This window comes from Crocuta crocuta, unplaced genomic scaffold (genome assembly GCF_008692635.1).
Source record: "Crocuta crocuta isolate KB4526 unplaced genomic scaffold, BGI_CrCroc_1.0 scaffold755, whole genome shotgun sequence".
NCBI classification, from domain to species: Eukaryota; Metazoa; Chordata; class Mammalia; order Carnivora; family Hyaenidae; genus Crocuta; species Crocuta crocuta.
In genome coordinates, this window is record NW_027531305.1 from 663,557 (window position 1) to 677,615 (window position 14,059).

At 53.5% G+C, this 14,059-nt stretch overlaps 1 protein-coding gene across 4 annotated transcripts in view; it reads right to left on the bottom strand.

Moving 5' to 3' along the window:
• Positions 1–6: 6 nt before the first annotated feature.
• Positions 7–14,059, bottom strand: part of AKAP8 (A-kinase anchoring protein 8) — an 18,232-nt gene continuing 4,179 nt past the window's right edge. The window contains exons 4-15 of one of the 4 annotated variants that reach the window (XR_013336959.1): positions 13,367–13,643; positions 12,448–12,937; positions 11,802–11,931; positions 11,510–11,556; positions 10,171–10,204; positions 8,130–8,217; positions 5,591–5,732; positions 5,159–5,252; positions 4,609–4,739; positions 3,441–3,536; positions 230–955; positions 7–160 (exon numbers count right to left, since the gene is read on the bottom strand). Coding sequence is in view for 3 of the 4 variants with exons in the window: in XM_077771622.1 (XP_077627748.1) it covers positions 488–955; positions 3,441–3,536; positions 4,609–4,739; positions 5,159–5,252; positions 5,591–5,732; positions 8,130–8,217; positions 10,171–10,204; positions 11,510–11,556; positions 11,802–11,931; positions 12,448–12,937; positions 13,367–13,643 (1,997 nt within the window). In the remaining variant the exon portion in view is untranslated. Of the gene's footprint in view, positions 161–209; positions 956–3,440; positions 3,537–4,608; positions 4,740–5,158; positions 5,253–5,590; positions 5,733–8,129; positions 8,218–10,170; positions 10,205–11,509; positions 11,557–11,801; positions 11,932–12,447; positions 12,938–13,366; positions 13,644–14,059 lie in introns of those variants that run through there. The other 3 variants (XM_077771622.1, XM_077771624.1, XM_077771625.1) reach the window with 3 other exon arrangements.

Consider the following 14,059-nt stretch of genomic DNA (forward strand, 5'->3'; position numbering starts at 1 on the left):
CAGGTCTGTCAGGCTCATGAGGCCTTCGAGTTCACTGATGTCACAGAACCAACATCCTGTTAAGGAGATTCTGCTGCCACATCTTGTGAGGGTCACACACGACACACGGTGCGCGCTGCCAAAGCAGGTCAAAAACTGAAGCCACAGCAAATTCTTAAAACTTAAAAAAAAAAAAAACTTTATAAAATAAGATAGACTNAAGCAAAATATCAAAATCTAATCACCCAACTTTTATTACTCCGACTGCAATGTAGACAGATTTCACAACCACATGGGGGAACGTGCGACTCCTGCAGCCTTGACACCGAGGCAGAGAGCCGTACAACCTGTAACACAAGCCCGCGAGGTACACTGTTTGGAAGGAAACGGCTGGGTCTCTTCACCAAAGTTTCCAGCATATTCCAGTAACACACCCTAGCACTGCTTAGAACAAACGGAGAGCGAGCAACGTGTGTCTGAAACGCATCCCCCGCAGCGGGGAGGAGGCTCAGTCTGTGGGGACGGCCCCTTCGGGCTCCGCACCCACCTGCTCCTCCCCGGCTCCCGCCGCAGCCGGGCCCGGAGCAGGGACTACCTCGGCGCCCTCTGCCGCCACTTCACCTCCGGCTTCCGCGGTCTCACTGCCGGCCTGGGCAGCTTCACCTCCAGCCTCTGCTTCGGTGCTGCCCTTCTCAGGGGCCGTGCCACACGGCGTCTCCGCTTCTGCCAGCTGTTCAGAGTGAGGACCACGAGGGGCCTCCGCCGAGTCCACGGGGCCTTCCCCTGCGGCCGGCACCTCGGTGCTTTCCGAAGCAGGTGCTCCTGCCCCGTCTACGGCTCTCACTGCTGCCGTAATAACCTCGGCTAAGACCTCCGCAGCCACCTCTTCAGGGGTCTCTTCCTTGTCCTCAGCTACTAAGTTGTCATCTCCTTCGACTTCTGGATCAACGGCTTCATTGGTGAAGGGGTCTTCCCCCTGGCCAAGGAGAGGAAAAGGTCAGTGCGGCCTGAAGAACTGTCCGGGTGAGAGGCTGAAGGAAGCCAGAGAAACACCTTCAACTCCAGCAGGGGAGTTGATCCTATAGGTGCTCAGGGCCTCTGAGTCCAGAAAAGTCATCTCAGAAAAGTTCCACTACAACTGTTTTCCCCTTTAACTTCCGTTTTCCTATTTAGTTAGCTGGGGCGTATGGTATAAGCAGAATAAGGGGATATTCTTATTTTTTTTTTTCTTTTTGTTTTTTTATATTTTTTTATTTATTTCTAGGAGAGAGAGAGACAGACAGACAGACACAGCGTGAGCAGGGGAGGGTCAGAGAGAGAGGGAGATACAGAATCTGAAACAGGCTCCAGGCTCTGAGCTAGCTGTCAGCACAGAGCCGGACGCGGGGCTCGAACCCACGAACCGCGAGATCATGACCTAAGCGAAAGTCGGACGCTTAACCGACTAAGCCACCCAGGCGCCCCTGGGGATATTCTTATTTTTAATATTAGTAATTTCAATCTTCACAACGGGTTTTTTGAAAGATGTACTTTTCCCACCTCCTTCAAAGGCTTTTTAAAATTTAGACTGAAGTATTTACAAATATTTAACTCAATAGGGGCGCCTGGGCAGCTCAGTCAGTTAAGCGTCGACTTCGGCTCAGGTCATGATTTCACGGTTCATGCGTTCGTGCCCCACATCGGGCTCTGTGCTGACAGCTCAGAGCCTGGAGCCTGCTTCAGATTCTGTATCTCCCTCCCTCTCTGACCCTTCCCTGCTCATGCTGTCTCTCTCTCAGAAATAAAACACTAAAAAAACAAAAATTTAACTCAATTAACTGCCACCCCCTTCTTTGCACAAGCACATAATGGTGAAGTTCAAAAAGACCTAGGATTTCTCAACCCAATTAAAACGAGGAAAAAAAAAAAAAAAAGCCCTCATAACAGGAAGTTAAGTGAGTTTTAAATTTTAGTTTCATTTAAATACACAGCCCTGGTTATATAAGGGTTGCCTCATTTTGCAGATAAGGAAATGAGACTCAGCAACTTGTCAAAGGCCACACAACTATTAAACTATTAAACATCAGTCAGGATTGAACCCCAGTCGGACTCTCGGAAGCCAAACTGCTTTCTCTCAAGCATATGCTAAAACTGCCTTGGGATGCCTGGGTGGCTTAGTCGGTTAAGCGTCCGACTTTCGCTTAGGTCATGATCTCACGGTTCGTGGGTTCGAGCCCCGCGTCGGGCTCTGTGCTGACTGCCAGCTCAGAGCCTGGAGCCTGTTTCAGAGTCTGTGACTCCCTCTCTCTCTGACCCTCCCCTGCTCAAGCTGTCTCTCTCTCTCCTAGAAATAAATAAAACATTTAAAAAAAAAAAAAAGCAAAACTGCCTCTAGTTTAGTAAAAGTAAATATCACCACTGGCAGATTAGAACATAGGTTTTAAGATACGGTGTTTAGGGGATGCCTGGTTGGCTCAGTCAGAGGAGAATGCGACTCTTGGTCTCAAGACTGTGAGTTCGAGCCCCACAGTGGGGGGCAGAGATTACTTAAAAAAAAAAAAAAAAATCTTTTAAATACATGAATACATGAAATATGGTGTTTGAAGCTTGCATCTACACCTGACTCCAGAAACTTGAAATCTGTTTAAACCACAACATAAAATATTGGCCAGTCATGGTTACTTATTTAAATTCTATAATGCCTTGGGGCGCCTGTGTGGCTCAGTCAGTTGAGCATCTGACCATTGATTTGGTCTCAGGTCATAATCCCAGAGTTGTGGGATCAAGCCCCACATCGGGCTCTGTGCGGTGCATGGAGCCTGCTTGGGATTCCATTTCCCTCCACAGCCTTTCTCATGGCATGTGCTCTCTAATTAAAAACAAAAAAAGATTCTATGATGCCTTTAACAGGCAGCATGAAGCATCCAATACTGGCGGATTTAATAATTGAGAGGTGGGCAAACAGATCATCCTAGTCGGGCCGTGCTGGAGCCTAACGACCAGCCTGAAACGTTGAGGTCTGGGGCTGAGTACTTAACAGATGGGCTTCCCAAGGGGGAACCAGGGGCTCTCCCAGCTGGACCTCTCTCCGGCACCCTCTTTGGGCCTTTTTATTACTCTGCTCGGGTCACTAAAGCACAGCAGTCGTGGCACCACCGGCTCGTCCCTCCCCCTCACTCCTGTTGGCGGTCTCTGCCAGCGAATCTCTTTCTGGCTTCTTTCCTGGACAGTTCTCATCTAACTCGGGAGTTTTCTTTAAGCATCTCACCACCACATGACGAATCAAGCAGGAGTGCATCCCGGACCCCGCGAAGCAGGGGGGTCACGGGAAACCCACCGCAGTGGTCACATTCCAGTGTCCCTCAAGTCTTCACAAAGACTCAGAGATGCTAAGTTCTGTAGTCCGGATGCATTTCCATACTTGTAGAGTTCACCCTCCATTCCAAGAGCTTCTCGCATACACTGGACCCTTAAGCACAAACCTTGAGGTATTTTTCCAGCATCTTCACTATGTGTCTGTTGTTCAGAACGCTCTTAGCCACATGCAGACTGGTTTTCTTGAACTGTTCCGCAGCCAACTGCAAAGGGAGCCAAACGCGGGTTTTCAGACCCAGTGTGCAGACCCTGAGCTGCCCGGGGGTCAGCCCCCCACAGAAAAAGAACATCTTTCTTCACTGTGGCAAGTCCCCAAATGTCACACTCTGATGAGGAGAGAAAGGAGGCCCTAGAGAGAGACTGGCACCAGGGCAGCGTGGAAATAAAAGCACCGGCGCACCACTGCCTGCCAGGTGCTGTGTGCACCGACCGGCAAGCCTGAAACCAGAACATTCGCACACGGGGCGCCCTGTGGACTCAGCACGGGAAAAGGACACGGTTTTTCTTTTCAGTCTCTTGAGTTACAGTGATATTATAAGTAAATTCAACAGCAAAAGTGGGAATGCTGCAACCATCGGGCTATTTTCAAGCTTGGCCCATTGAAACGATACTGCTTGTCTGTATCGTGCTTTCTGGATGACCTTTAATAAACAAAGAGATGCACAGGCAGGTACCGACTTCTCCACTGGATAGTCGGGTGAACAAAAGACAGAGACTAAACCAGGGCTTGGCAAGCGGGGGGCCACACGCGGCCACACCCACTCAGACTTTGGCTGCTGGTGCCCATCGGCAGCAGACTTGCGTTGTCAGCAGACCCCATGGCCCTCAGAGCCAGAAGTACCTGCGATGGGATCCTTTCTAAAAGATCTGCCAAAACCCTGAGTCTACACATTTAGCCTCAGGCCCCACCAGCTACTTAGGCCCAAATCCGTTCTGAACTCTGGGTCCCCCAGGCCACCATGCTCTGAATGGCCCTCAGCCTTAGCTTACAGGAAATCCCCTTTGTCAACAACTAAGAAATTCACCTGTGTGGTTTATAGGGCACATTCTCAACCAGGAGAATTTCACCTACTCTGTTGAAGTCCATTGTTAATTCTTCACTTTCAACAGAAATCGGGACGCGTCTTATAATCCTTTGATGCAAGGACAGACTCAGCGGAGTAGGTTAAAAAGCTCCTAAAGATGCGAGCATTCCCCACAAGACACAGAAGCTCTGAAGCCCACTGCTGGCAGCCTGGAAAGGCTCAGCTGGCCCGGCACCCGGAGGGGACTCACCCTGCGGTTGTGATTGTGGTCGACTGAGTGCAGGTGCCGCTGGAGGAGCTGATGCTGCGCGGGGATCAGCATGTCACAAGCCAGGCAGTGAGCAGCCTCTATCTTCTTGAAAAAGTGCTCCTGGCCAATCCCTGTGGATACAACCCAAGTCTGGTACGATTTGGGACAGCATCTAGTGCTCTCCTGCTCCCCCAAAGGGCCCACATTTTGTCCTAGTGGTTAGTCCCTAAGGATCGGGTTAGGACAGAATCTGTGACCGGCATCCCCTAGCCTCCAGCAGGAGGGAGCAGACAGAAGCACACCCACATTGGGCAATTTCATTCAACTTTTTTCATCTGTCTGGTCATTTCATACAAAGGACGAGAAAACATCAGGGGGCTTAATATCACTCCGATAAGCCACCAGTGAAGTGGTGACATTCATTAGACACCTTCGAGGGTTGCTTTCCCATTGCTAGGTGTCCCACCCGAGGGTCTTCAGGTCACGCTCGCAGCAACCCTGCGCTGGGCTGGCCTGGCACTCAGCTGCATGCCCCACGACCATGACTCACCTTTGAAAGGGTCTGGTTTGGGTTTTGTGCTTTCCTTCTCCATCAGCTCCTGACGCCGCTTCTCAATTTTCTTGTTCCTGTTTACGATGTACTCCTAGAGAAGATGGCACCGAATAAACGACAGGGCAGTGCGTCTGCCTGCCTCTCAGCCGCACAAGCGATGGTTCGGCGCAGGCGGCTGCCAAGGCCCCAAGGGAGGGCAGCCCTGGCTCGGCCGCCCCAAGGACGGGAAGACGGCCCTCCGAGCAGCTGTGTGGGCAGACCTGGAGGGAACTACAGTGGCCAGAGCGCTCGGCTCTCCCTCGGACCCGGGACTTGTACACTGTCATTCTGGAAAGCCCAGGCCTTGTGTTTCCCGACCCCTTCCCTTCTCCGTGCCGATTCCTGTAGGAGCATCACGAAACACTGTGATGGACACCAAGTGTGCTTTACCTGAAGGAACTCCACCGTCTTGTCGGGGAGTTTGGTACTTATAAACCTCAGTGTCTCTTTGTGAAATTTGCTTTGTAGATGCTTCTGGATTTCATCTTCTTCAAAGCTACGAAACTTGCACACAGAACAGGCGAACTGAATCCTGGAGAGGGAAGACGAGAGAAGCAGTGATACAATAACCAGTCCACCTCTGGTTAGAACCGAAATGGAAATGGGAAAGCAATTTCTGTACCAAGACTTCTGACCTCACATGGGGTTTCAGAGTAGCCGTTACCCCAGGTTTCCCCATCTTAACAATGGAAATACAGTCTTGCAAGTATTTCAGGAAGGGATTTATGCACCTTTCCAGTCTGCTGGGCCCAATGGCCCCTAAGAGAACACCCTAAGATTTTTCCAAAACTGTGGACTCCCTAAAAGCCTTCAGACCACTACTCTGGGGGTGGGGTAGGGGTGGTAATTCTGTAACTTCTTTCTGTAGGCACTAGGATATGAGATAACTTCATTAAAAATTTTTTTTTTAAATGTTTATTTTTGAGAGTGAGTGCATGAGCGGGGGAGGGGCAGAGAGAGGGAGACACAGACTCTGAAGCAAGATCCAGGCTCTGAGCTGTCAGCACAGGGCCCAACGTGGGGCTTAAACCCATGAACCACGAGATTATTACCTGAGCCGAAATTGGATGCCCCACCAACTAAGCCACCCAGCCGCCCCGTGTACTTTATTTATCTTTGAGAGAGAGAGAGAGAGAACGAACATGAGCAGGGGAGGGGCTGAGAAGGAGACACAGGATCCAAAGCAGGCTCCAGGCTCCGAGCTGTCAGCACAGAGCCCGACATGGGGCTTAAACCCATGAGCTGTGAGATCATGACCTGAGCTGAAGTCAGATGCCCAAATGACTGAGCCCCCAAGGTGCCCCTGAGGTAACCTCATTTTAATGTCAGGGAGGAATTCTCAGAAGATCTTACACAACTTAAAACCCAAGACAAATTTTCCCATGGGACACAACGTAAAGACCTGTCCCATCAAATTCTACAGCTAGAACTTGGCGTCTCTTTGTGGCCTGCTCTCAAGATCTCACAAATGCAGTCACGCCACAGGGCAAGGGGAGAGCAGGCTCAGAGCCCTACGCCACCAGAGCGGGCCGCTGCTTCCCTCGCTCTGCCCAGGAGGCCCTGGCGAACATGGGGTAACAGCACAGGCCCGGTGGCGCTCAGGCGTCCTCATCTACCGGCTCACACTGCCGCCGGCCCCCAGTGCCTGGCTTCTCTCTGGATGGGGCATGACGCTTACTCTTGCAAGCTCCCCCACTGGAGGATGCACAGAAAAAGTTCTGGAGCCCTATGTGTACGAATGGGTACAACTCTCAGGAAGTGACCAAGGAAATACAGGGTTCACGCTTCCTTGTGACAATTTCTCCAAGTCTCTTTGAGGACCCTCTGTCACTAGGGTGGAGTCTAATGATCCTTCTGAAGAAAATGTCACCTCCGTTCTCATGGGGCACGGAAACAGACCTGACCTAGCCATCATTCGTTACTTACTCACTTAAAAACAAGCAAGCATTTCAGGGACGCCTGGGTGGCTCAGTTGGTTAACTGCCTGACTCCTGATTTCAGCCTGGGTCACAATCTCATGGTTCAGGAGTTTGAGCCCCTCATCAGGCTCTGTGCTGATGGTGCAGAGCCTGTTTGGGATTCTCTCTCTCTCCCTCTCTCTGCCCCTTCCCTGCTTGCTCACTCTCAAAATAAACAAACAATAACAAACATTTCAATGAATTTCTCTTTAAAACTTGGAAGTTCCTACTTCGCAGTTCCTGGCTTTCCTGCCTCTACAGTTAGCTTTTTTGCTAACATCTGCTTTGTACTTCTCTGCACAGGAAAAACACCACCCCATGTGAGCGATAAGGGCACGGATTCCCCATCAGATCATACACAGAGCCTGGGTGTAGAGAGACTGCCATGTGCGGTCAAGGCCTGGGCAACCAAGGGCTCACAAGACTCCCAGTGGTTTCCATTCCTAGTTAGCAGCTGCTTGATTACTGAAAAGGCAGAGAGGCATATGGTGTGGTCACACCGACACCCTTTGCACTACTGCAATTCTTTTTACATCTAGAGACTAAATTTGCAAAGTAGCATCTACAGGTATACAACTGCCATGCCGAATCCCAGAGGCAGTCCGGATCTGGACANGCACCTTCTTAGCAGCTCTGCTGAAGTTCACTTGTCTGGGGTGACAGATACAAGCAGGGAACAGGGAAACTCCCTACAGGTCAGCAGGAGAGCAATGGCGCCGCCTGCTGGACACACGCGGGGCAGCGACCCACTGGCAAGAACGTAGTGCCGTCGCCATTTCCCAAGTTTTGTCTCCTCTGGACCTCACTCGGATGTCCTGTCTCCTCTGGACCTCACTCGGATGTCCTGACAGACCCCGGAGTCAGATCAAACCAGGCTGCTCCTCACTGCGCAGTGAAGACAGACGAGCTCAGGAGGACCCTGCCAGTGCCCAGGTCCCCACCCACGCCCCCCACCGGGCCTGCCCCCTCACCTGTCGGCCGCCCGGTCTCGCATGCGGTCTCTCCTCCTTTGCTTTTCCTTTCTCTTCTTTACTTCATCATCCTCGTCGTCCTTCTCTCCTGTAACAGACAAGTCCCTTCGAGACGCCCTGAGGAGCCCGCAGAGGAGCTGAGCACCAGGGCCTTGATGGGGACCACGGCTGGGCCACCACACCCCGTGCCTGCCGCCGCCTCCACACACGGCAGGGTCAGGACACCCTGAGGCACCAATAGTCTGTCAAAGGCCCCCAGCAGGGATAGGCCTTTGAGGAGAACCCTTGGGAGTTCCCAGGGAGTCGCCTCACATGCCCCCACGGTGTGACGAGGCTGGGACGGGCCAGGGACTCGGCCTGCCCATCCCACGCACACCACGGCCCACCTGCTCTCTCTGTCCTTCCCTACCCTGCTTTTCTGATCCAGCGCCCTGCCATCGGGTCTCCTCCCCAAGTCACTTAAGGAGAGAGAGAAGCGATTCTTCCCAGATAAGAGGCAGCAGCGGGGAGGCCTCAGAAAACAGAGCGAGCAGCTCTACCGCCCTCCGTCCCACCTCTCGGTGGACCATGACGACTGTCCCGTCAGCCTCCTCTGAACTAGGGCCTCAGCAGGTCTGACAGTCCTTGCTGGCCCGAACTCTATCTTCCACTCACAAAAACCGTCCATCTAGGGCTTTCCCAGAGCTACGAGGGAAGCAGTCCTAGAAACAAAAGTGGGAAGAGACCAATTGGTCCTCCGTCCGTCCCCTGGGGCCAGCGCCAGGGGCTCGTCTGAGCGCTGTGCAGCCCAGCGTCCCAGCATGAGGCCGGGCCAGGTCACCGCGGCTCAGGGCCAGACACTGAAAAAAGGTTGGATAAGCATCTGAACTGTAACCCCTACCCCTGATGCCAGTCACGAGACTGTCCCACGAAGATGGCGACCGGCGTGCGCTGCTCAGAAGCCTCTCAAAAGGGCGTGTGGGATTTTTGGCAAGAGGTCACTGCCTGAAACTATTACTGTTGTTTAATAGCAAAGTCATCCCGGGTAGGTAGCAGGACCTGCGCGCAATAAACATGTCACCTTTGCTTTAGCATTTACCCTGCTGCACGAGCTGCAAACTGCTCTGTGTGGTCCCAAGCTATAGGAATGATCACTTCGATCAACAAGGTGGGAGGGCCTCATAGGGTTGGCCAAGCCTAAACACACAGGAGAAGGAGCATCTAAGCCAGGAGCCTGCAGGTTTATGGGAGCAGAGCCACAAAGGAGCCAGCCTGTGGTTCTTGGGGAAAACCAGCTATGGACAGACCCATGGGAACGGGAAAAGAAACAAACGGCTTCTGGGTAAGCTCAAGGCCACGGTGTCTCGGGCTGCTTCTCCACGCCCCCCTGAAAGGGTTTAACCTTGCTCTGCTCTTGCCGCTTACTTTGGACTCTTAGGTCTCCCACAATGGCCCTGATGAGACCTGCTGAGCAAGGAGTAGCTCTGGAGGATCCGGGCTTGGGTGCCCTTGACAGGCCTTCCTCCCTCCCATCCCCCCCTTCCAGCCCCCAACCCGGGAAGGTGTCTGAGCAGCCACGTGCACTGCTGCTGCCAGCACGCCCACCACAGAGGCTGAGTGCACAACCCTGGGCTGGCAACAGAGGGAAGTGTGAAAAGAAAGCAGCCCAGGAAAAAACAGTACAGGGACCTGCAATAGGCCAATAGGGAACAGAGCAGACAGGCTGGAGAGCACCTTTTTCTTTTTTTGCATTTCTGAGACTCTCCCTTCCCTACCGCTGCAAGCCGCTGCACACACTCAGAGCTGAGGTTTGCCCCCTCTCTCGACAGCCTATATCGAGTGAGGCAAACAGACCTGTTTCCAGCAAGTGCTGCTCTAAGCACTGGAGCAAAGCCTGGGGGTGAGCACCATGACCAAGGCCCACCTGGTGGCCACAGCCCCTCTTCTGCCCTGAGCCGCCAGGCCCTCCATCCAGGCCCCGGGCTTGCTCAGAAGTGCAGCCTCGCCGGGAGCCGGGCGGGCAGTCCCAGGAAAGCTCAAAGGGACATGCAGCGATGCCTACCTCTCTGCCTCCCGGAGTCAAAGAACTCGTCCTCCTGAAAAAGGGCACATAAAGGTGGACAGTGAGGTGGAGTTTCCAGAACCCTCCACAACCAGCCTAGCACCCTGCCACCACCTGGTCACAATGTGTTAGGACAAGTGCCAGGGCAGTGGGACAGATGCTGGGGGTGTCCTGTCACTATTCTTGGTTGCCTTCTGAGGTTGTGTAATGACGAACATACTTTTTCATTGAAGTCAGTGGCCCTCTTTCAGTTCTTTCTAAAGAATTCCCTCTAGCCGCCACATGGGAAGGCCAACAGCCCATCCATCGGCTCTGTGTCAAGAAACCCTCATTTGCAGGATGCTAGTTCCAACACTCTATACCAAAAAAGAGATTTACCAAGTTTCCAGGCCATTTGTTTATATTTACCAAGGTTATAACAAATGCATCTAACTGAAACTCACAATACTCCCCATTTTTTAGCCATCAAGCTCAATATTAACTTACTCAGCAGCAGATACAGAGATTCCCAGACTCAAGATCTAGGCAAGCCAGATCAGGAGCAAGAAAGACACTCCCAGAAAGCTGAAAATCCACTGTATTCTGCCTCCCCAACCCCCCACCCATCTGACCATTAGCAGCACTTGGCTGAGACCTTCACATAGCCAGATCTCCAGGCCCTGGCCTAGACATGAATCAGAATTTGCAGGGGTTGGGGTGGGGGGCGCAAACGCGGACTACCTCGGTGCTTGTGCATGATCATGGCTAAGAGCTGGCCCTAAATGCCTGTCTCTCATGACCGGTTTTTAAGGCGGAAGGACATGGATGCAGCTCAGCACCAGCACAGAGCTGGCAGTAAGTAAGGCTTCTAGGCCTGTCTGAAAGCCTCAGCCACATGCATGGTTAGGCGCATCGCTGAGGACACAGGAGTGTCTGTGGGGGAGGGCTGGGAGTGTTTTCAGGAAGGGAAGGACGGTTTGTATTTGTTTGAGAGAGAGAGAGAGAGAGAGAGAGAGACAGTGCGCACAAACGGGGGAAAGGAGCAGTGGGAGAGAGAATGCCAAACAGGTTCTGAGTTGTCAGTGCAGAGCCCGACACAGGGCTCAATCCCACAACCCTGGGCTCATGACCTGAGCAGAAATCAAGAGTTGGACACTCAACCGAGCTACCCGGGCGCCCCAGGAAGGGAGGTGCTGTTACAAATACAAATTTCTGGCTGCAAGTCAGCCTCTTAAATCCGCTCACACAATAGTCAAGTCTACCACAGATGCTGCTCCTGCCTCTGGGAGAAAGAGAGTAAATGTAAAGAAGGGACCCCACGCCGGAAACAAAGGAGGCTGACCAGTGAGGTTGGACTTACACCCCTGAATTCTTCATCTCCCGACCGGAAGTCAGCAGCCCCATCATCTACCGGACACAAAGAAGAGGGAAAATCAGCCCCGCAGTAGCTAGCCCACTCTGTTCCCACCCTCCCGAGCTCACTGCCCAGAGCAGCCACTTGTCCTGACGGCAGCGGGGGCCGTGGGAGTGCAGGCGATATGTGCCACCCTGGAGTTCAACCCATGTCCACTGCATGGACGGGCAGGCAGAGCACCAAGCACAAAACGGACACATCTCACACCCACCCGGGCCTCCTGGCCCCCAGGGCATACCATTTTCAGAAAAATCTCCTTCGCTGTCAGCCCGGGCCAGTTTGGTGTCAGGCTCGTCGTAGATCTGCAACTGCTTCCGCTTCCTGCCCATGCCATCTGGGCCACAGCGATCAGACCCTCTCCGCCTGGGCTACAGACACAAGCACATCCGATGTACCGCTTACCCAGACCATTAAGAAACCCCAGAGAAATGAAGAACAGAGAAGTTGTAAGATCAGAGAACAAAGGCAGGAAAGGTCTTTGATCTTTGCAGAAAACAAAGAAAGAAAGAGGACACAGTTGAACTCCGCCCCCACCCGCAATTTTACACTAAGCAAAGAAGTCGGATGCAAAAAACCACATATTATGTGATAACGTTCACGTGAAAGGCCTGGGAGGGGTAAAGCTACAAAGGCAGAGAGATTAGCCGTTGCCAAGACTCGAGGAGAGAGCAGGGAGTGACTGCTAAGGGCAGAGGTTGGCTTCTTTCTGGATTGATGGAAATGCTGAAAATTAGACGGTGGTGAAGGCTGCGCATTTGTGTACATTTTTACTAAAACTCAATCGTACACTTAAAAATGAGTGAATTTTACAGTGTCCGAATTCCCAAGTTTTCCTCAATAAAGTTGTTTGTAAGTTGGCAGATTAGAGCTTCCCAAGGGCTTACCCGATCCCTCATCCGGGTCTGTGACCGGCCGCATCCATAGGGCCCAGAGTTGTCGTAACCGCTGGCCCCCTGCATGCCCATCACACTGAAGTCCGGGGCCATGGACTGGGAGAAGAGGGATGGCGGTGGCCTGCTGGGGGAGGGGCCTCCCAGGCCCCGTCCACCCACATAGTTCAGCTCCGGCCAGGGAGCAGACAGGGGCTCCGAGGAGGCTGCTGGCGGCAAGAAAGGGTCGCTGCGCATGAAGGCGCTGGGGGTGCTCCGGTCCTGGAAGCGGCCCTGGCCCTGGCCCCGGCCCCGCATGAAGCCATCGAGGGAGCCCCGCTCTCGGGCTGGGTCCCGGCAGTCACTGTATTGACTGCTAAAGCCACCATTCCGGTCAGGCCCCAGGTCAAAGTCATAGTCGTAGCTGTAGCTGGGGCGGTAGGGCTGGTGCTCGGGCAGACAGGGTCTGGAGTCATAGGACTCAAACGACTGGAAGCGGAAGGAGCTGCAAAGGAAGCAGAACCATCACCACAGTCTGGGCACGTGTGCAAGTCTCCCACAAAGCTGGCTCTCCACACCACCACGCAGCCCTCCTGAGTGCTCGGAAGGCAAAACCCACCAACAATCCCCCTTCAACACTGTTGAACGAGGTGCATGGAGCCCTTGGCTCTGAGAGCGACAGGGTCTACAGGTACCTGACGCAGAAATAAGTTAAGGAGTCTGGTGTCGTTCAGCTAACAGTCACACCCTAAGCCCCACCACGCAGGAAGCCAGAGAGTCCAAGCACAGTGCCTCTGCCGGTAACACCCAACTCATCCACTCCATGTTCAGGAGGGAGCCGAGGAACATCCTCGCTGGAAGAGGGGGTACCCACTGCCATCTGCACAAAGCTGGGGTGTGGGATCCCCAGGGAAGGGCTCAGGTCCATAATCACCTCTCCCGGTCCTGCATGCCCTCCCCACCGCCGCTGCTCCCGCCCCTGCCTCCTTCCTTGGACATCATGTCCAACCGCTGATTGATCTTGGCAATGAGAGAGTCGGAATTGTCGGTACATGGCTCTGGGCCATAAGAAGCCATGTGCATGGCAGGGCCCCCAGCCCCCAGGCCGTCGCTGGCCTTGGTGGCCTCCCACGAGGCTGGGCCATAGTTGTAGGTCGCTCCTGTGGGGACGCTGGTGTTCTGGGCACCGTAGTAATTGTAGTTCTCATAACCTGCCACAGGGAGGAAGAGCACATCAGACCTCAGTGGCCACAAGGTCAGTCTATAGCAGACCGTCTGGAGAGAAGCACCCACTGCCCACAGGGAAGGAAGACGGTCAAGGAACCACGGGCGCTGGTGTCAGCTCACACCGTGAAGCTCACCCACCAAGAGGCAGCAGGAGACGGGCAGGGGCTGAGCCTCAGCCACAAGTGGCTGGCTTTCTGCACCAGATCGGAGCGCTTGCTCCCCACCTGAAGCCAGAGGTGGCTGCGAGCCCATGAATGGCAGTTGGGGCTGCTGCTCCCAGAACACAGCCGCAACCCCTGCTGCCAGCAAGTTCTCTGTGACACTGCCTGGGCCTGCCAAGCCTTCGGGAGAGCTGTAGGCACAGCCAGGATGGGACACTGTTGGGGGGGGGGGGGGGGGG